Source organism: Dermacentor albipictus, chromosome 9, assembly GCF_038994185.2.
Source record: "Dermacentor albipictus isolate Rhodes 1998 colony chromosome 9, USDA_Dalb.pri_finalv2, whole genome shotgun sequence".
NCBI classification, from domain to species: domain Eukaryota; kingdom Metazoa; phylum Arthropoda; class Arachnida; order Ixodida; family Ixodidae; genus Dermacentor; species Dermacentor albipictus.
In genome coordinates, this window is record NC_091829.1 from 40,255,922 (window position 1) to 40,277,228 (window position 21,307).

Genomic DNA, 21,307 nt, shown 5'->3' on the forward strand with positions numbered 1-21,307 from the left:
AAAATGCTCAGTACCGAGTCTGCGCAGAGACCGATCATAAGCCATCTCTTGACATATTGTATACTTCGCCATCTCATGTCTAATTAGCTGCCAGCTTAACGTACACTGAAAACATTTGCTGAATAGAACTCTGCCGCAAATGTCTGCCAGAATGGCAAGTACTGCGCTTCAGCCAGCGTGGAATTGAAGAGCAGTGTACATGGGTTTGCCTGAACTTCGTCCTCCTGGCTTCAAGTGCCTTAACAACTTCGCAAAGCCTTTCATTTTATACCAAATGTATTGCCTTTCAAACGCAACAACTCACGATGTTTATGCATTCGCATACATAGGCATTCGCTTGTCTTCGCAAACGCTCTCATCGCTGGGAAGCTTGAACTGATCAAGTGTAAAAAAAAAAAAAGAAGTAAAGCTAGTTCCACGCAATGAAAGCTGTCAAAGCAGAGAATCTGGTGGTCGTTTTTCGCAAGTTTTCGGTCGTGTTTAGCGCAATTTTCATGAGTATTTTGCCTTGTTGTCGTCATTTTGCTGGATTCGAACTTCGGTTCCAGATTGTGCACGCCCTTCAGTTGCGTGAGCTTGTGATCAAACCACAGTGTATCCCACACCTTGCATCTGCGGCCGCACTCACGGTCGAGGAATTATCTCTTGAGCCGTCCATCGGCACCACTCTCCGGGGGAGGAATATGTCTGCGTTGACGTCTCTGCTCGGCCTCCTACTCTCGAAGTTGCGACTTAACTTGCCTCAGCTTGCGCTTGGCTTGGGTTGCCTTCTCTCGAAAGTGGGGGTTGGCTTGCCTCCACCAGCGCTTGGCATGCCCTTCTCGTTCTCGATCCTCGGCGGTAGCGCTTTCACTTCGCTAGTGCTTTGCGTGCGCATCTCGCTTTCGAAGCTCGTGATTTGCGAGACGTCGGCGCTGCCGCTCTCGTACCATCTCCTGCTGCCGCTCGCGCCGAGCGCATTGAATAGGGCGAAAAGGCGCGCGCCGGCGAGACACCTGCTCCTATACCCCTCTCCCCCGGTGCGTGCTCTGCCTCATTACGGGACGGCGGACGCCGGATGGCCGAGGCTCGACTTGGAACAGCTCCGCTGTTAAAAGATAGCGCCACGAGAACCTCTGAAGCCACAACCACAAAGATTAGACAGATCAACGTATTGTATGTAGGCCCGTAATTCTCACGGTGGCTCAATGATCGCAGCTCTAGTGTTCCCCATAGCATTTTTTGTAGTAAATTGTGTGGTTTATACGGCCTCCGAGATCGAGTGGCGCGCCAGCACACCGCCCACTTTTGGAGGTTGTGGTTTATAGGTAGCGTCCGAGATTAGCACCCTTACGATCTAGGCGGCCACGGTTGACAAGTGACAACGCCCTCCCGATTTGCCCGAAACGGCACAATGGTGGAATCTGGCTAGTTGCAGTATTTACACATTGCTTCAAGCAACTTTGGTAAATCAAACCACCGAGGCAGTCTGTCACACGTGCGACTGCTAGATAAGCGGGTAAGCGGGAACGAAAAAAGAAAATCCGAGGCCATTCCGCCCTGCTAAGGTAGATGACCAGCGAAGCTGTAATCTTAGTGTTAGAAAACTTCTGGTATGGACTTTATTGGTAGCACTCATTGTCACTTAGTAACGAAGGTTACAATGGCTTTCTGGTTGCTATGATATACACTGGTGGGCATACTCGCAACTAGAAACACATTCGTTGATAATGTACGCCGCTGGGTGGTCGGTTGGGCCGGATCGGTGTAGCATCTCAAGCGATATCTCAAGGTAGTGGTTTACAGGAAACGCGTATACCACCATCTCTTCGGTCACGACACATCCACACTCGAATCACCGACAACGACCACAGGGGTAGTGTATAATCGCGACTAACCCACGCAAAGTGAGTGGTGAATCTCTGCGTTTTGAGTCAATCACAGATGCCGCAGCAGCCCTCTGGGCCTCTCTGATTTGCTCAAAATGCCGTCATTACTGGCATCTACAACATGGCGGAATTCGACAATGTCAAGAGTAGTACCCCGGCTCTGCCAATGCCGCCGTCTGGCTCAGCGTTCGGCCCGACGCCCTGTCCATGCGGCCGCATTCGGGGCTCCGACGCAGGTCGCGTCGCCGGCACGTTCTTTGATTGGCACTTGGTACCGAGCTTCACTCACATTGACATTCTATAAGACTCCCGTCCTCCAGTTATTCCTGTCGAATTTGCCCAGAGTTTGACGCTCTGCGGGTCGAGGCCTATACGCAATGCCTGCGCATCGGTTTCTTGTGGAGCTCCAATCTACTACTAAAACCTCAACTACGTAGTACGAAAGCCAGTGAAACAAGCCCAAGCACTATTTAGAGCTAAGTTCACTTTGGCTGAACCGGAAACAGAGGACAAACAATGAAAAGGCGCCGAATTACACTGTCGCTTTTCATTGCCACCACGCTAAATAAATGAGAACTCCTTTGAGGGGCTTCCCTGCACAGTGCACGCTTATAGTTTTGGGTTTTCATTTCACTGTTTCTCTGTTTGTGCACCTGTTCAGGGACACGAAGTGCTTCATGGTGCTGCTCCTCTCGTGCTGCGCTGCGTTGGCCGTGCTTGCGTTGCTGTTGGGCGTGTTCGTGGCCACCAACTTCTTCACTGGTAATGACCCTTCGTTGGTCGCGATGCGAAGATTCTATGCTTCTGATTTCGTCGCGGTTTGTACGCCACGTGAGACAAAATTTTGCTCTTTCTTTTTTCGTGCATTTGGCACGTAAAGTGGCATTTCTATGCAGAGTCTATAATGCGAATGATTATTTGCCTCATTCTTGGTACTTTGAGGTAGCTAGGTAGGTTCTTGTTTAATGGTGAAGTTCAACCTCTGCTATCAAGCACAGAAGCCCGGTGCTGCAAGTGGAAGGCAACTGTCATCTTATTTTTCTTAATTGCCTTAATTGCAAGTTCACTCATTATCAACACACCAGTTCAGAGAACAAGCACGTGAAAGGCACATGCAAAATATACCAACTAGAGAGCTTGTCATAACAATTGGCTGTTTTGTGAAGGGTTAATATAACGCCGACAACCATCGCGAAGGGCATTCTTGCTCTTTTTGCACCTCCAGATTGGCGCTTATACTTTCGCGGAAGTGCATTCGCGCAGGTCATGCATCTGGGTTACAGGAATATCCAGACATTCTGGAGCGCATGAGACTGCATGTGAAGGCCAACGAGCATTACTAGGTCAAAAGGAAACCCCTGTATTGTATATTGTTTTAATGTGGTGACCTCACAGAAAAATAAATATATGTAGACCGTTTCATCGGGCGAGGAGGATAGGGCTCGCGGAGAGCCTTTCCTCCTCTCTGGCTTGGGTGATCCGGCGCGGCGCTGCTCGAAAGTATTGCTCTCGCGTGCTGCGGAACAATTTCGAGATGTTTTAGAATTTACTTTGTGAAATTTACGCCATGTTCGTTCATATAAGGTCGTCAGGGAAACCTTTCGGTGCATCGGTAACTACTGTAGGCAGAAATATGACTTGCGGGCGCGTCGTAGAGAGCTGAACGAACACAACCGAATTCAGCCGCAGTGTACGCACATTGTAGTCGCCCTGCGTGTATGTGTTTTTACTATTTTGCTTATATCTATTTTAATTCAACAAAGAAAACCGGCGTCTCTGTATTACCAGCATTAAATAGTAAATCAGCTCACTGTCTGATCAATTGGTGCAGGGAGTAAAACATAAAACATAAGAGCGCATGCTCGTGCACGGCCAACCTAAGGCAACCACGAAACATCTGAGTGGCAGGCGCTATCAAATATTTGTGATACACTAACGTTGTTCTCACGCATTTTAAGTCTAGTATGCTTGAAATTATCATATGTCTACGCTAGCCTTGCTGCATGGGGCCTGTGCCGCTGCTCAACACAGCGATCATTGCGGTTGGTGAGCCAGCACGATACATATGTAAGCTGTGTGCTTCGGCATTGCCTTTTTGGCCTGTATAGAGCCATAATATATGAGAGGGTTCGCATAAAGAGAATGCGATGGCTATCTATGAGCGCCAAATTTCCCTAATACATGTGAGTGCGTCGTAGAGAACTGAACGAACACAACCGAAAAGAAAATTCGGTTATCATCCTCTTTCTCTAAAATGCAAGCGAAAACGGGCTAACGCTGCACAACGTTTATAAATATATGACCGCTGATGCCGTATGCTCGGACAATGCGCTATATAGAACAAATATATCTGTAATCCAGCACCTACTACTGATTAGGACGCTCGCGCAGTTCGTAAACGGTCGCTTTGCTGGACAAGCTTAATTCAGAATGTAAGGTATGCTGCTATTACTAGCCAGAACTGTTTTATTCATGGGTGGAAACTTCATCCATCCCACCAAGTAGTGACGCAATGTAACCTGCTGCGTACAGTTTGAACGCTTGTCAAAGTATAACAGCACAGCTCCTATCGTAGCAGAACGGTACCCACGCTGTTACGATCGTCGCGTATGTTTTATGGCTCCTAAACCGCAGCTTAGAAATAGAGGATAATATTGCATTAAGTCGCATTAGTGATTGGAACATTCGGAAATACACAATTGATCTCCGAGGCTGATTGTAGGCTCAAATATGCTCGCACACATCACGCTGCGTGTTCCGTCCACCTCAACGCCAGCAAAAATGCCGGCCATGACGCCTTAAACCACTTCAGCACGTCTCACAGAACCGTTTACCACGTAGAAGACGCACGTCATACAGAACAGACCGCACGACCGCGAAAACAAACGCCAGAACCTACTGCTGAGCGTATACCTGCCATGCCAAAGACCCAAGCCAGTATGGCGCTGCTCATAGGCGGCGCCACTGCGTTCACAATAAGCCGGCGCCTACGAAAAAACGGTCTATAGGGGACACATGTTCTAGGTCTTCGTCTTAAATACTGCTCCTATGGACCCTAGTTTAGCTGTATTGAATGAATTCCTGAGACAAGAATGAATATCTAAGACAAGATATGAGCAACTTTAGTGATAGAATAGTGTAGCAATATGACCCGCGTATATCACGTGGCATATAGCGCGACGTAGCGTATACATGTAGCTCCATACCTATGGATGATTTTTCCCTCACGGACGACGCCACCGACGCCCACACCGGATTTTCTTCGACATGAGGCTCTTAAAGGGGCCCTGAACCACCCCTCGGGCTTGTTGAAATAACATAGTCCGCCGGCAGCATACGCTCTTGTGAACATCTCAGCCAAGTTCTGCTGTCGTAGGCGGTCCGTGGAGCTCGCAAGCGGAGCGCCAAGTCATCTTTCTCTCAAACGCTTTCGTTTAAAAAACCCCATGGTCCTCACTCTTTTCTGTGTGCTTTATTTCGTCATAAAGTACACTCCAATATGTGGCTGCTATTGGTTACTGCGCTCGGTTGCAGCGCGGCCGCCGCGAGGTGCCGCCATGAGTCCAGTGGCTAAGCTCACTGCGGCTCTCTGAGGACAGCCGCGTTGGCTTACATTTAGCGCGGCATAGGCACCGAATCAGAAATTTGAACTGCGTGCCACGGTGGCATCTCCGCCGTAGCCTTCGCAGTGCAAAGCATTGGAGGAGAAAGGGGAGCACAGCTGAGGCCGTGTTTGATTGCCGATAATTACGCTTCTGCTGAACGCATTGAAGTACTTTTTGCGGCAAAGTGGTTCCGAAATAGCATATCTTCGCTTCAAATGTCTTTCTCCACTTCGACAAAAAGTGGTTCAGGGCCATTTTAACGTTGTCATGTTGAAATTCACTTTTGCAACGAAGCTGTTACGCTTCAGTTGGTCACGATTCCTCGGGCGGGGCCTAAACGTGAGCGGCCAGATTGGTGGCGCCAGCTGGTGGCGCAAAGCTCAACCACACAAATACAAAGCTAATTACTATATTCTGCTTAGCTGCTGGTGTATACTTTCGACAGCGGCGTAATCATGTTCATAATTACGCCGCTGCAAAAAATTTGCACAAGCAGCGTAGCAGGTTATAGTGGGTTACTGCAGTTTTAGCGGTGTTTGTTTGGTTCAACTCTACGCCACCAGGTGGCTGCACCGCTCTGGCCGCTCACGTTTACGCCCTCACAAATCCGGCAATCCGCCCAAGCCACCCCCGCTTACCGGAATAGCGGACAGGCTAAAAGTACGTAGCACTCTATGTAGAAGCACGTAACGCTCCCCGCATACGATTCCCGGTAAAGACAACTGTTGTGCAAGCTGTCGCGCCTACGGCAGCTTGCGACGTGAGGAGCGACGTCACTACCCTTTCATATATAAATGAACCAGCCTAGCAAGTGATTTGATTGTTTTTGCAACACCGCTATAGGTAGGCAACGCATAGTTAGGACTGAGGAGGAACCGTGTGAATACGAGGAGCGGCAAAGGGAAAAGAAACGGCAATGCGACCAGCACCGGCGTGCTGCCAAAATTACCATTACTCCCATTACTACCATTACTGTAAAACAATAAAACATTGCATACCCCCCCTCCCGCCCCACAGCAGCTGTAGTGGCGGTTTTCAGCAGCGTCGCTGGACATCGATTTGCGCAGGGCCAGTATGGCGAGTATTTTTTTTTTGCTTTTAGGTACAAAAAATTGTTCGATCATAAGGACTCGTGCTGGGATATATAAAAAGCAAGAAGTATCGGTGGTCTGCTACAGCTTGTGAGCCGACGACTCAGACCGACGAACTCGCTGTGCCGCAATTTAAGTCGTCCCTTATTGTTTTCTTCCCTTAATTGTTTATTCACGTTGTAATTAAACCTTACTGCAAGGTTTAGTGCGGGTGAATGAAACGTTCTTTTGGAATATACCATTGCAAGAAAGCTTTGCCAGTACAACTGTGATCATCCTTTAGACCATGCCATGCTCGCCACAAAGCCTAGCACAAAGGATCACCCGGCTTTCGCAAGGCGGCAAATAGATTGTTATAGGAAACTCGCACATACGCTGGTGCCATATTCCCGTCGATCTAATGCAGGTGCCCTCCAAATCGCGACGGCCTGGAGCGGCTCCCTCCGAGTGGAAACCGATCTCCAAGGCTTTGCTTGCCTTGTAATCAATCAAAACGCTTTCGAGTAGACGGCATATTTGCCAATGCACTAGGCTATGAGACTCATGCGATGATCCAGCGTCGTATGGCGCCGCACTTTCTCTCGCGTTCTTGCGACTGACTCGTACCTCCTGCCCTGGCGCAGATGGAGAGGATGGCCATGAGAAGCATGACAATACCACTTGGAAGTACGGGAAAGGCGGCGGCGGCGGCGGTACTATAACAGCCACCACAGTGGTGAGTTTATTGCTCGTAACGGGCGCTAGTGACCACGCCGTTGAAGCGAGAGATCTTCAACGGCGTGGTCAATGGCGTTTATACAGGTATAGTTGACGAAACGGAGTTTCGCCAACTATGGTTTCACCAATGGTTTCGCCAACTATAACTATAACTATAGTTTCGCCAACTATAGTTTCGCCAACTATAATTTCGCCAACTATACCTGCATGTCCGGGAAGGCGGTAGCGGGCGACGCAACTGCACGCAACTGCACCGTGTGTGTAGATGCAGATACGCGTGTTTGTGATGCCCTGCAAGATGAAGCTGCTTGCAACTGCAGGGTGTGTGCCCGTGCAGATCCGTGCATGAGTGTGCGTGCGTGCGCGCAGTGTGAGATGCAACTGCGCGCATCTTCAGAGTGTGCAGTGTGTGAGATTGGGCACCTTTGAAATATCTGGCATGTGACTTGCTTACAAAGAAAAATTGGAGGACGCTTAAGCTTCGCCTTCAAGAGTGGGACGCGACAGCGTTCCCGTCGACCCGCCAAGGGGTATAAGACAATGCGCTACGGCACAGCAATCACTTACGATGCGCCCCGCATCGGACTTAGCGCCCACCTATCACGCGGTGAACGTCGAGCAACGCAGCGTTCGGCGCGACAACGAAACGTGCGCCTGAGCGAACGAAACGAACCAAAGAACTCGGTGTCTCGGAGGGGAAACGATCTACTCCAGCCAAACGTCGTGATGGGCACGGGCAGAGAGATAGATAGTAATCTAAACCGGAAGCACGGCGAAGCGTCGTCAGGGGAGAGGGAGTCCCGCGACGCGCCTGGCAGCGGTCCCAATGCGCGCGCGGCGCGCCTCCTGTCGGGGCAGCGCCGTACATTGAGAGGAGGGGGTCTTCTGTGTTTGCCGCAAGATGGCTCTGCGTGTGCGGAAAGCGCAAAAGAAATGCGGCGGAAACGCACTTCGCAACTCGTGTAATTGTGACTTCTGTACGTTACATGTTCATAATTACCGATATACACCGCAGTATAACTTTCCACGGCTGGTTTCGAAGGCAACACCGCATTCACTAGAGGCGCGTTTGCACCGCTTGGAAGCATCGAACTCGTGGCTGAGTGGTAGCGTCTCTGTCTCACACTCCGGAGACCCGGGTTCGATTCCCACCGGGCCAATCTTGGAAGTTGCTTTTTATTTATGAAGCGCCTGCCGTGATTTATCGCTCACGGTCAACGCCGCCGACGCCGACACCCGACGCCGACGACACCGGCTTTTCTGCGACACGAGCTCCTTAACGCTATCGCGTTAAAAAGGCTGTGCTGAGAGGATAATCGAAAGAAAAATGTTCACTCGTCGCGCCTGTGGACCGTGGAAGCTATAAGGTATTGTTTCTTTCGCGAGAGCGATAGAAAATGCCCTATATCTCGATTTGCAATTTTCCCTTAAAATCCCAATAGAAGGCCTTATTCTCAGATCTGTTCTCATACCATCAGGAAAACAGATCAGCTGTTTCCCAAATTAAAGTCACCAATGATTACCATGTGTGCTCTGAGAAACTCATGCGCACTCGCGTGCTAGTCGGTGGTTCGCCAATGGTTTGAGCTCGCAAAGTGAGCAAAAGTTTCAGAAAGTACACGTGTAATTAGCAATTATCATACTGTAAACTGAAGATTAAAAGTTTAACCTTTGTTCTAAATGGGCGTGGAACTGCAAACTTAAGGCTTCCCCTATCGCTCTCTGTCTGTCTCTTCTTCAGAATAATATCTCATAGTCGGAGGTAGCACGGTCCACGTGCACACGATGAGCGGAGATTTATTATTATTATCATGATTACTCTGTGAGACAACCTGGTGTTTGTGCTTTTACTGTTGTCGAGTACCGCACGAAACCAGTTGATGTTCGCAGCCCTTCCTGTCATGTTTCGTGTGCGATTGCTAGCTCTGTAAACATGTCAGACTGCTTCAACCCTTGTATCCCAGCTTCCCGCCTTAATAACTGAAGGGCATCTTGATTTTGTAGTCTAGGTGGCGTCGGCATAGCGCAACCCCAGAGCAAAGGCTCCGTCGGAGTGAAACGAAACAATAGCTTCGCTCCAAAACAAGGGAAAAATTGTATATATAGCCTTGGTGCTGTGGCTTGCTCGTCATGGTAAGCTCGGAAAGTAATAGCACTGTCCATGAACTTCCAAGATCTGGCCCGCGCCGCCGACGCATCTCGGAGGCTGCGTGCTGTTCACAGAAGTTCGCACAAGCATCACTTGAGGGAACTCTGGCGATGTCACCTGCGGGAGCTGCAAGTGTGACGGCTTATCCAGCACGGGAATGATGGCCGAACTAGATGGATTTGTCCAAACATTGTCCTTCTGGATTCACACAGCTCTGCGATATAACTAATTAGTTATTTTGAGCAAAATACCGCGTCATAAATGAAAGAATGTATTTGCAATGTTTATGTTTAATTGCCGAGTTTAGAAATATGACTGCCTTGAAATTCAAAAATTCAAACTCTAAACAATAATACAGGGAGAACGTTCGAAGCTACAGACAAGGATATTATTAATATCCAAGTGCTACTGACCGTTCTCGTTGTATGGGAATGATGTCACCGTCAGAGTTCCCTCTAGGAACTTTGGTAGGAAACCATGTGGTGCTGTACAACCTAAGGAAAACCGTGACTGAGTTCTGCGGGTGCATCTGGTTTATTGTGACCCCCGAGATAGCACTATTCTGCTGTTCGCTGAAAAATCGGTGCACGACATTCTCCAAGGCTCTTTTCTTGGCTCACTACGATGTCATTGCTCCTCCTACGAGAAGATACCCCACTGTGTTCGAGGCTTAATTGCGCAGAAAAGAGATGAGATCGCTTTATGAAATTGAATGCGGAACGTTAAATGCATGGATATACCAATACGGGCATTTCAAAACATCCTATGGCGATTAGCTCACTGCAGTATAGATACTTTGTGCTTGAAAGTAAAGATCGGAGCTGTGTAGATCATTCGGAATTTCGAACACAAATGGAAAGTGCTCGCTATTTGTATCGTATTCTATTCCAGAAATCCCGAAATTTTCCGATAATCCTTTCTATGTGGGTATTGTTGTGATCGGCCGTTCAGGACGTGAAAACTTGCGGCCACAGTTCAGTCATTGACCAGCGAGGGAATAGCCGCGCTGGTCAATGATACAGCTGTCACCTGTCAGCAGCAGTAACTGACATGTCAAAGCCAGAGATGCGCTCAATATGACCCGGCCACCACCCCTCATTGTACGATCGGCGTCGGTAAAAAGGGCGACCTACCTCCGGATTGGTGGGACCTGGCGTTCCCGACCCCCTGGTACCGGATTGGGGGAAGTGACTAAACAAAGATCACACACGGCATAAAAGGAGCTACTGACGGCGGGATTAATAAGCAACTACCAATTTATCACCAACTTTTCTGTATTTTTCTGTATTTCATTGCATTTTCTTGTACTTATGTAAATATATGTGTTGGTCCAACGTCCTGAATATCGGACCCAGCCTCACGTTCACTTACCCCTCCACGAGGAAAGTGGATCCCACGTCTTGGGACCCCGAGTGGCAAGGATAACACTTATTGTGACCTCGAGCACTGGAGGTTCATGCGAGCGAAATTGCTCTGAATAATTCTGAACGAGCCTAGTCGTCGTCATAGCACAGAGGGAACACCTACTGAGCGAACACACGGGACAGAGAACATATGCTGGCTGATTTGCTGTCATCCGCTAGAAATGCCACAATGTCAAGCAGCCTACATATACGAATGTGTATGAGTTTAGGCAAAATCATTTGTTATTGAATCAGTGTGAGCGTATATGCACATTTTAATGCAACGCGCGGCGCTCCACTGCCACACTTATTGCCGTCAACGAACACAACAGCTTATGTGCATCGAGTGACGTGCTATTTTCTCGTTTGATAAAGTGTCATGATCATGGTAATACTGGTAGGGGAAAGTTATTATTGCTTTTATACAAAGCTCTTTACTTAACCTGGCGTCAGTTTGCGAACGGCATAACATGCGCTTACAAAATAAATATATATTTCACTCTTTTGATAAATGAAGAAATGTTCGATATTCTAATGACATTTTCTATTTCGAATATTCGTATTAATCCCACTGTGAAATTTCACTACTCGGACAACCTGCAGATTATCCATGAATGCTCATGCATGAACGTGTAAGAGTTCTGGACCACTGGCATTGTCACGTGCAAGAACACAACCCACTCCACGTGCCATTTGATAAAAAAAAAGCAAGCGAGGACGAAACCCGGGGCTAGGTTTTCACAGGAAGTGCTCTTAACAACCAGCCCTGGTTTCGTCGATGTCGACATTGTAGTCAAAGCTGACGCACTCAAGATGCCCAGTACAAAGGTGTGAATCGAAGATTATTAGTGCAGGAACACAGGCGCAATGCATGCTCATTACAGCATTTGTAACGTATACGGGCAGTCTTTCTCGATTCATCATTCGTCTACGTTGTCTTTTGCAATGAAAGTACAATGGAGGTTATTTCTTTCCTAAACGCAGACGAATGCTATCAAGACCCTGGCAACGACTCCGGTTGTGATCGTCACGCCTCCAACGGTTCCTAAGACTCCAAAGCCACCAGCTAGCACTCCTAAAGCAACGCCCAGTGTGACAACGCCGACTCCATTGACGACCCCGCCGGTGCCTACGACAACAAAGGCGTCGCCACCGTCGACACCGGCAAAGAAACCGCCGACAACAACGAAGCCGCCACCGACAACAACAAAGTCGCCACCGACAACGACAAAGCCGCCACAGACAACAACCAAGCCGCCACCGACGACTCTGCCTGCCGCGGTGACCACGTCGGAACGTAAGTCGTTTTACGTGCACCCATCTGTCTACATTGGCAAAATAATGTTTGTCGCTGAGAGAGAAGCGAGCGCCAGAAGCGGAAGACGCCTGAAGGTCGGGAAGAGAATCGCAGCGTTCGCGTTCTTTCCGTTTGTGCTTCGACGCCGTGGTGCTCCCTGCGCATGTTCGCGGTATCTCATCTTTGCGTGTGTAGCAATATTCAATTTCCCTGTAGCAAACCAGGGGTGGCTTGCACAAACATTTAATAACGAAAATAACAGTGAACTTAATAACGTGGTCTAGTGCGGACTGCGAGTTGTCTCAGGAACAATTAAAAAGGCGTTCTTAAATTTGTCCCTATTTTCGTTATTAAATGCGTAAGCATTCCCATGGTTTCCCAACGATAAACTCTTCGTCCATGCTTCCTTCGCGTAAGACAATCGCTTTCAAGACATAGCGAGCCAGCTATGTAGAAAGACACATGAGCTCCGTCACGAGAATTTCGGGATGGGCCAACTTGAAATCTGGGGTAGGCCAAGTTAGTTGTGGAGGTTGGCCAACCTGAAATTTGGGGGCGAGCCAACCTGAAATTTGGGAGTGGGTCAACTTCAAATTAGGGCACTGGCCAACTTTATATTTGGGGTTGGTCAAATTGAAATGTGAGGATGTCCCACCATATACTTGGGGATTCGCCAACGTTAAATTTGGGTACGTGCCAACTTACATTTGGGGGTGGGTAAACTTGAAAATTGGGAGGGGGGCAAACATGAAAATTCTGGATGGGCCAAGTTGAGACCTGCGGTTGCGTCAACTAAAATTTGAGGACGCCGACCGGACGCCGCCGCCAGATTCTTCTGCTATACGGTGCTCTTAACGCTATCGCATTAATAATTACTAGAAGGAACTGTGGCGTTGTGTTTCCGGGAGCTGCAGTGGGACCACTTGAGTCAGTGTGGTAATTGTGGGAAGTGCATGGATTTGCCTAATCTTCGTCCTTCAGGCTTCAAACGACTTCGCGATTTGTAAACTCATAATTTTCTATAATTCACTGCGTAATAAATAATGAAATCAACATTATTTAAATCGTCCGACGGTGCGATTCTAAGACAGGACCTCCAGCACAGACACCCAATATTGAAACCATTCCGCCACGCACGCAGGCATCGACATGCGACATATAACGCCCTTATAAAATTATCGCGGGCAAGGCAGTACCTTGAGACGCTTGGCGCGGTTTCCATTTGGCCACCTCGACAAGCTGGACCGTCGCAATTAGCGCGGATTGTGCCTTCTGGCAGGGTTTTCTGCACTTAGAAAAGCATAGATTGCTCTGCGATTCACGACAATGAAGGCATACACAGCGTAATGAACGAATCCACAAGAACGTCTGAATCACAAGCACGAAGATCAGTCAAATCCATGTACTTCACATCATTGCCAATGTATCTTGACACTGGTTGCGCCAGACAGTGTTCCCTCTAGCACGTTGGAGGAAACTCTATGGCGTCGGCGGCTCGTAGCTTGGCTTGTGCTGTGTGTTCCCGGCGCTGAGTTTGCACTGGACCAATACACGGCAGGGATGTTACTTCGCTCGCTGCTGCTGCCGCGCTAGCTCACGCCAGCTTTGCGACAGCGAGTGTCCGCGCTCATCGAGCATGATGCGTTCATGTTTGCTGTCCGCGCTGACACCAATCAGGTTGATTTATTGAGCCTAGGAATGTTTCAGGCCGATAAAAGTGTTATCCTTAATTAGTATAGTTGTCTGCAATTTGCTATCGCAATCGATGATTCGCGTTTCTGGCGAAACAGCGGCTTTTTATGCGAAGCATATTACGAGAGCTCAACCCAGCTCCTCAGGCGCGGCGGTGTCGACATGAAACCACGTGACACCCTGACGTCACGACAGAGGAGAAGTGGCTTTGGCTCAACTCTTGCAAGACGGGCTGGGTGGGAATTGAACCAGGGTCTCCGGAGTGTGGGACGGAGACGCTACCACTGAGCCACGAGTACGATGCTTCAAAGCGGTACAAAAGCACCTCTAGTGAATGCGGTGTTGCCTTAGAAACGAGCTGTTTCTAAGGCGTGCGTCTCTTGCTCAGGCGCACATTTCGTTGCCGCGCCGAACGCTGCTTTGCTCGACGTTCACCGCGTCCAATGCGGGGCGCGTAGTCGCTGCCCTGAAGCCCATTGTCTTACGCCCCTTGGCGGGTCGACGGGAACGCTGTCGCGTTCCACTCTTGAAGGCGAAGCAGTAATGCATGAGTTGTTTCTTCGTCTAGCCGAACCAAATATAGCCAAGCAACAGCAGTTCACCAGGCTAAACAGTGGTTCAACAACTAAAATAAAGGCTAGTATGCTTCGCATCCTGGGCTTAACCTTACCTAAGCCACAGCCATTTTTTTTCTATAGAACTCTAATGAAAATCTTTTGCTGCGATCGTTCAGCTACCATGGGAATGACGGTTAGTACAGGGACTTGACTAAACCTTGTGCTTGTAGCTGCAATAGATCATGTGACATTCTTCATTGCGCGTTGTGATTCCCTATTTCAACACATTCGTCATTCTCAAAGCATAGCCAGGCAACCCAACTTTGCGCACATCATTGGTAATCATTGCGAAACGAATCAAGTCTACACCTCATACAACTGACTGTGTATCGAGGCAAGGCTGCCGTGTGCGCCTGACCGTAAATTTGCACGGATTTCGCACGACAGGTCCGGGACTGCGTCGCTACACTACCGTGTGCACGGTGAGCTACTTGGACGTCGGTCTGTCGTTTCCTTTGGACGGCCAGTGCGACATCATCTTCTACGACTCGTTGCTACTGCGACCGGAGGACACCTTCATGGGCACGTTCACCAATGCTTACCTGAAGCCGATCTTCGACGCAGCCAAGGAAACCAACATCGCCCACAACACCGAATTGGGGATGTCCGTGCACGCACCGTAAGCAGTGTTGCTAGGTTCCTCTCCCGATGGCCCACACAAGGGTTTGATTGGGACACTAGAGAGCAACAATAGTTGAGCAATTGCATTTTGTCTTCTTGTGATGGACATGTCACGGCAAAAATCTTAAAAATTGTTTTACGTTGACGGTTTACGTAGAGCCTAAGCTCGTTCACTTGCCGATTCTGCAGAACGTTTATGAACTGCCGACTAGCTCAATTCACACCTTATGTACTGCAGGACAACGGGTTTAAACTTTCTTCTGGTTTCTGTAAAGATTTCAGTTGTAAGTCATTAGACAAGAGAAAGAGGATTGTCTGTCTGTCTGTCTGTTCGTCGGTCTGTCGGTCGGTCGGTGTAAACAGCGACAAGGTTACATACATGATTCGTCCAAGTACAGATCATGCAATCATGATCTCGAGTCTATTACGCGGTTACTAGCTTTTAAAGTGACTGACAACCAATTTTCATAGTACGTATATTTTTATCGCAATGGAAAGCTTACCAGTCACAGTGTGTAATCATGATGTCGCGTTTTGGAACCTTTTTTATCAGAATTTTTCAATATGCACTCAGGATGTACTCGTTCACAGGAGACATCCTTAAAACCGTGATGGGTGAGCGCGATAGCGATTATAGGCTGGCATTATTAGGAGGCAGACGACAAGTGCGGCCGTGACTGTGGGAAAGTATTATTTTGTTTAAGAAGTTGATGTTCCTGGGGTTCATGTTTTCCGAAGTTTTAAAGCGTCCAAGGTATAACAGCCCCGTGTTTTCGTGATTTCCTGTCCAATAGCTTCAGTATCTAGCCTGTCAAAATAAAGCCAATCGGATCGAAAAACGAAACGACATTTTCACGCGGGATACTCACTTCAGCGTGCTGCTGTAGCCATGCGCGTGCTTTCGATATCTGAAGGATAGAATAAAGCGCAAGTGACGAATTATATAGCAAAAACAATTCTAGGCAAGAATCAGGTTGTACCTAATAACAGCCGATTTACGCACACTAATCTCATAGACTACATCCGAAGTGCCAAGACTTCACCACGAGGCCTCACCACTTACTGGTTTTTGAGACTTTCTTTCACAATTAAAAATTATTCAATCGCGTACAGCATGCTGAGTTCTTATCGCTATAAATCATGGTCATTTCATTTCCATCAACGTCTCACAACACATTCTGGTCAGTTGTCAGTCCCTTAAGGGTGTGCGAATAGTGAGTTTTTACACTGAATCGAATACGATACGAATAGTGCCAGAAACGAATCGAATCGAATATGTATAATCTACTAATGGTTTTCGAAGAGTGAAATGCCGTTGTCACAGTAACTATAAAAGATTGTTCGCATCCTAGTAGGAAAGCTAGCAAGTTTCTGTCAGTACGTAATATGTTGTGAGGTGTTGTTAATTTAAATAACACATACACTCTGAGAATTGTATTGATTTGTGCGGTTTTACGCACCAAAAGCCCGATTTAAAGGCATCCAATGCACGGGACACGGGCGTTTTTGAATTTCGCCACCGAGGAAGTGCAGCCGCCGAGGCCGGGATTTGATCCCGTGACCTCGTGCTCAGTGGCTCACCTTACCCGCTAAGCTACTGCGGCAGGTAATTATGACAATGGTCTGCAAATGGGAAATTAGGCATTCGGAGTCGGTTGTTGCTTAGCTTTTGATTTTGTTGCCCAAATTTCACTTGGCCCGCCCCTAAATTTCAAGTTGACCCAACCGCCAATTTAAGGGCGGCCAACCTCCAAGCATTACTAAGCCCAAGCTTTAAGTTGGTCCAACCCTAAGTTTCAAGTTGACCCGCCCCCAATCTTGGTTTGCTGATCCCTAAATTTCATGTTAGCCTGCCTACAATTTTCAAGTTGGTCCGACCAAAACTATTAAGTTGGCCTGCCCCTGAATCTTCAGTTGTCTCACCCCAAATTTCGAGATGGCCCATCCACAAATTTCAATTGCACAACCCCAAAGTTTCAAGTTGGCCCACCCTCAAATTTCAGTTGAGCCCCTCTCTATTATAAGTCGCCCCATCCATTTTCTATTAGCGCTATGTATCCCTTCGCGTAAAGTGTCGCGCTTTTTGGACTAGACACGATGTTGCTAACAAAATTATCTCCGACCAACTTCTTATTTTTGGCTTCAAATGTTCGTTATCACTTACAAAGAAACGAACGTCGACATTTACTGTTGTAACGAATAAATGTCGTCGCAAATAAAACATTTTTTGGCAGATACAATCAATAACCTTTTCGCTAGACAGATTTTGCTGGAGTACTCGTGAAAGAATGCTCTCACATTAAAACACAAACGCAGCATTAGGAGCAAACACTAAGTGTTTTGAGCACATTGTTCTTCAGAGGGGAAATTACAGCTGCATGGCCTTTAAAGTATGGTTACTTAAGCGACGTAGCCTGCCCCACTACACAATTTCTCACGTTTTACTTCTATACTATGCCTGCGGTGGTGAAAAATTACCATACTTTTGTTCCAATGTTATATGTAAGTGGGTGCAGTTGAAGTTTTGTATTATTCGAAGAGTATTCGAGAGACATTCGCATTTACGAATAGTGACTATTCGATTTCGAATATTCGCACATCCCGACAAGCTTTCCCATGAAAGTGTTAGCGAAAGTGTTTATTACATGCGAAACGTCGCCGGATGTTTGTGACAGTCACTGTTTAATGGTTACCTTGACGAAATTTCGTCACCTTTATCTGCTTCGCAGCGCAATCAACGACTTCTCCGCCGAGGTCAAATCAGATGCCGGGAAGAAGCACTACAAGGATCACTGGCAGCACAAGATCTTCCACTGGGGGGTCCTCAACATCCACCATCTGATTGTGAAAAGCAACCCAGATATCTTGAAAACGGCGCTCACCGTACTCAAGGTTAGCTAATGCAGCAGATATCGTTAACGTTGTTTCAATCATGCAACATGTCGAGTCAAGAAAAGTACAGGAAATAAGTGACGCTAATTTTGCGCTTACCTCAAGGAAGGATCAATTGGATACCAAAGTATGTTCCCGCAGTCAGAATTCGGTACGTTCTTAAAGAACTGATTGTGATACTGATACATGCATATTGATTATTTCTTGTGTACCATGCACGCGGGCGCCCCGACGAAGAAGGCAAACGCTCTCTGGCTCTCGAGCTGTCGGCTGAACTGGCCTGCGCTGCAGTTACCCTTTTTAATTATACTTGGTAAATAGTCTCCAGTTCCTGATCTGTCGTTCGCGTAAAAATACGAGGCACAAATGAACGAAGACACGTCCCCATTGTTCTGCAAACCTAGATCTGAGAATATCATGTTGAGCTTTAGTTCGGCTTGCTGGAAATTGATAGTTATGGGATCGGCACTTGGTAGCTCGTGTTCATGCCCCCAAAATAAGTTATGGTTCTTAAATTTTCGGAATCAAAGAGCCACGGTATCATTCCTGTGTTGTTACTTCTGCGTAAACGGTTCATGCCAATCTGAAAGCTGAAGTGGTCCGTCGAACCAAACAAAGCTAGATGGCAAATTTTAATATTCTGCAGTTTTACGTGTAAAAACCACGATCCTATTATAATGCAAGCGGCACTGGGAGGGGCACTAGATCAATTTTGAGCAGCTGGTGTTCTTTAACGCGCATGCAATACATAATACAAGGCCGTTTTTTCTTCTATTTCACTCCTTTTGAAATGCGTCTGCCGCAACCGCAATCTGTTCCCGGGACCTTGTTCTTGTCAGCGCAATGTCAAAGGCACTAAGCGACCACGATGGTGGGATCGCAAATTAGATATCATCCTATATGCATATAATTGATCACATAGGCTAAGAATGTTCTAGAACGATACTGTGTGCAAATGTCATTTCCATTTCGGCAGAGGTTGGCCAGCAATTCTGCCCCCATTCTTATAAAGTCCGAAGATTTCCCAGGAGTAATTGAAAGGTGGTGGCGGTATAAAACACTGCAAATACCTGTGTGCGATGTGTGACATGCGTTCTTTATTGTATTTCATTGTCCAGCGGCAAAATGTACATTTATCAGATCATCAGATGCCCCAGTGTACGATTGAAAGAACGTTTGCTCTCTGTTAAACATAATGCGCCTTCCCATCAATCAGCCCACTGTGACGGTCCTGTAAGTGTACGAAAACATACATTTCATTTAAGGCTGATAGTCAATCGACTATCCAAATTATGGAGGCTTGAGCACCCTCACGAACTTGAGTGCCCTACCCGCAGCTCCCCTGGCGCCTTTAGCGCATCTTAGCGAGAAGGGAGGGGGGAGGGGGCAGGTGATTGGGCTTCTCCTCCTCTACTCCGGCCGCGGCTGCGCATGGCTGTCCGCTGGGCTAAGTGCGCACGTGGCGGGCCACGCGGCGTATCTAGGAAGTAATCTGCGGCGGGAGCAGAGTTCCGGCGAGCCAAACTGGCTGGTCGCTTCACGTCCGTGAACTATGCTTTATGGCGTCATGCTACCTGGACAGAAATGTCTATTGCCGAGCCCAGCATGATGAAAGCGGTGATGTCCATATCACCGCGTCTTCCTCGGGAGCGTCCCGATTAGATTCCTCGGCAGTGGGGCAAGGTGGCATGACGTCACAGGTCGAGGTGCACCGGCCTTTTTCTACCTCGGAGGCGTCGTTCCCGTGTGCCGTCTTCCCACGCGCTATATAACGTCGGAGGTCGCGTGATCTCGAGCGATACACGCGTTGACCAAAGACGCAGTTTCTCCCCCGCGCACTCTCCGAGGCCGGCGCTCTTCTTTACGTAAGCGTTGCGAGAGCAAATGCTGGGGCTTTACGTGCGAACACCACGATCTGATCACGAGGCATGCCGTATATGTTAAATAATTAACACACTCTGGAATAATTACTACTCGGGTTCTTTAGCGTGCACCCGATGCACTGTACGCGGGATTTTTCTCGCGCTTCACGCCCATCGAAATGCGGCCGCCGCGACCGTGATTGGACCGCTTAGCAGCGCAACGCCGAAGCTACTAAGCGACCGCAGCGGGTCTCGATGACGTCGAGATCTTAAAGACCTCGAGGGAATGCAGCTCTCTGAAGGCTTATGACTATCCGTAAATGTGCACACCACGTTTGGAATTAGATATAGCTTTAGAAGATGAAAAAAGTGTGGAAGGTTCACAAAGGGCCAGCCCTGGAGCTCTGCGTGCTCACTTTGTGTCTTTGCGCTCTTTGTACTTTCAATCTAGCAGGGAAGCACTTGTAAGAAGTTATTTGCATTGAAAGCGCAGTGTTTCAAAAGGTATGTGACGAAGAGCTACAGCACGGTTCTTGAGATGCTAACGGTAAGACGGATTATTAAAGGGCTAATAGCCGTGCGGCACTATTCTATGCAGTGTAACCTTTGACGATTTCCATTGTTGACGCAACTACTCGCAGGAGCTGAAGGACATTGCTACAGCAGCGGGCAAGAACGCCTCGATGGTTGTCGGAGTTTCCTGCAAGGCCCCCGTAGGCTGTGTTAAAGTGGCCGAATATTTCAAGTAAGCTTCCACAATTTATCCACTCAATTCGACGAGCTTGCTGTATACGTTCAGACAGACAGACAGACAGACAGACAGACAGACAGACAGACAGACAGACAGACAGACAGACAGACAGACAGACAGACAGACAGACAGACAGGCAGGCAGGCAGGCAGGCAGGCAGGCAGGCAGGCAGGCAGGCAGGCAGGCAGGCAGGCAGGCAGGCAGGCAGGCAGGCAGGCAGGCAGGCAGGCAGGCAGGCAGGCAGGCAGGCAGGCAGGCAGGCAGGCAGGCAGGCAGGCAGGCAGGCAGGCAGGCAGGCAGGCAGGCAGGCAGGCAGGCAGGCAGGCAGGCAGGCAGGCAGGCAGGCAGGCAGGCAGGCAGGCAGGCAGGCAGGCAGGCAGGCAGGCAGGCAGGCAGGCAGGCAGGCAGGCAGGCAGGCAGGCAGGCAGGCAGGCAGGCAGGCAGGCAGGCAGGCAGGCAGGCAGGCAGGCAGGCAGGCAGGCAGGCAGGCAGGCAGGCAGGCAGGCAGGCAGGCAGGCAGGCAGGCAGGCAGGCAGGCAGGCAGGCAGGCAGGCAGGCAGGCAGGCAGGCAGGCAGGCAGGCAGGCAGGCAGGCAGGCAGGCAGGCAGGCAGGCAGGCAGGCAGGCAGGCAGGCAGGCAGGCAGGCAGGCAGGCAGGCAGGCAGGCAGGCAGGCAGGCAGGCAGGCAGGCAGGCAGGCAGGCAGGCAGGCAGGCAGGCAGGCAGGCAGGCAGGCAGGCAGGC

At 48.8% G+C, this 21,307-nt stretch overlaps 1 protein-coding gene across 1 annotated transcript; it reads left to right on the forward strand.

Annotated features, from left to right (window-relative positions):
* The first annotated feature begins 1,712 nt into the window (after positions 1–1,712).
* LOC139049824 (uncharacterized) lies at positions 1,713–20,563 on the forward strand. The gene is made up of 6 exons (XM_070525641.1): positions 1,713–2,630; positions 7,188–7,279; positions 11,818–12,130; positions 14,827–15,058; positions 17,790–17,952; positions 20,456–20,563. The coding sequence occupies exons 1-6, from the start codon at positions 2,438–2,440 to the stop codon at positions 20,561–20,563; spliced, it is 1,101 nt and encodes a 366-aa protein (XP_070381742.1). The 5' UTR covers positions 1,713–2,437.
* Positions 20,564–21,307: the final 744 nt, after the last annotated feature.

Bases quoted from the DNA above. Each gene is read 5' to 3' on its own strand.
- LOC139049824 (XM_070525641.1), top strand. From the start codon at position 2,438: ATGAGAACTCCTTTGAGGGGCTTCCCTGCACAGTGCACGCTTATAGTT. The intron at 15,059-17,789 runs GTAAGCAGTGTT...TCTGCTTCGCAG, and splicing joins GGGATGTCCGTGCACGCACC to CGCAATCAACGACTTCTCCG. The intron at 17,953-20,455 runs GTTAGCTAATGC...AACTACTCGCAG, and splicing joins CGGCGCTCACCGTACTCAAG to GAGCTGAAGGACATTGCTAC.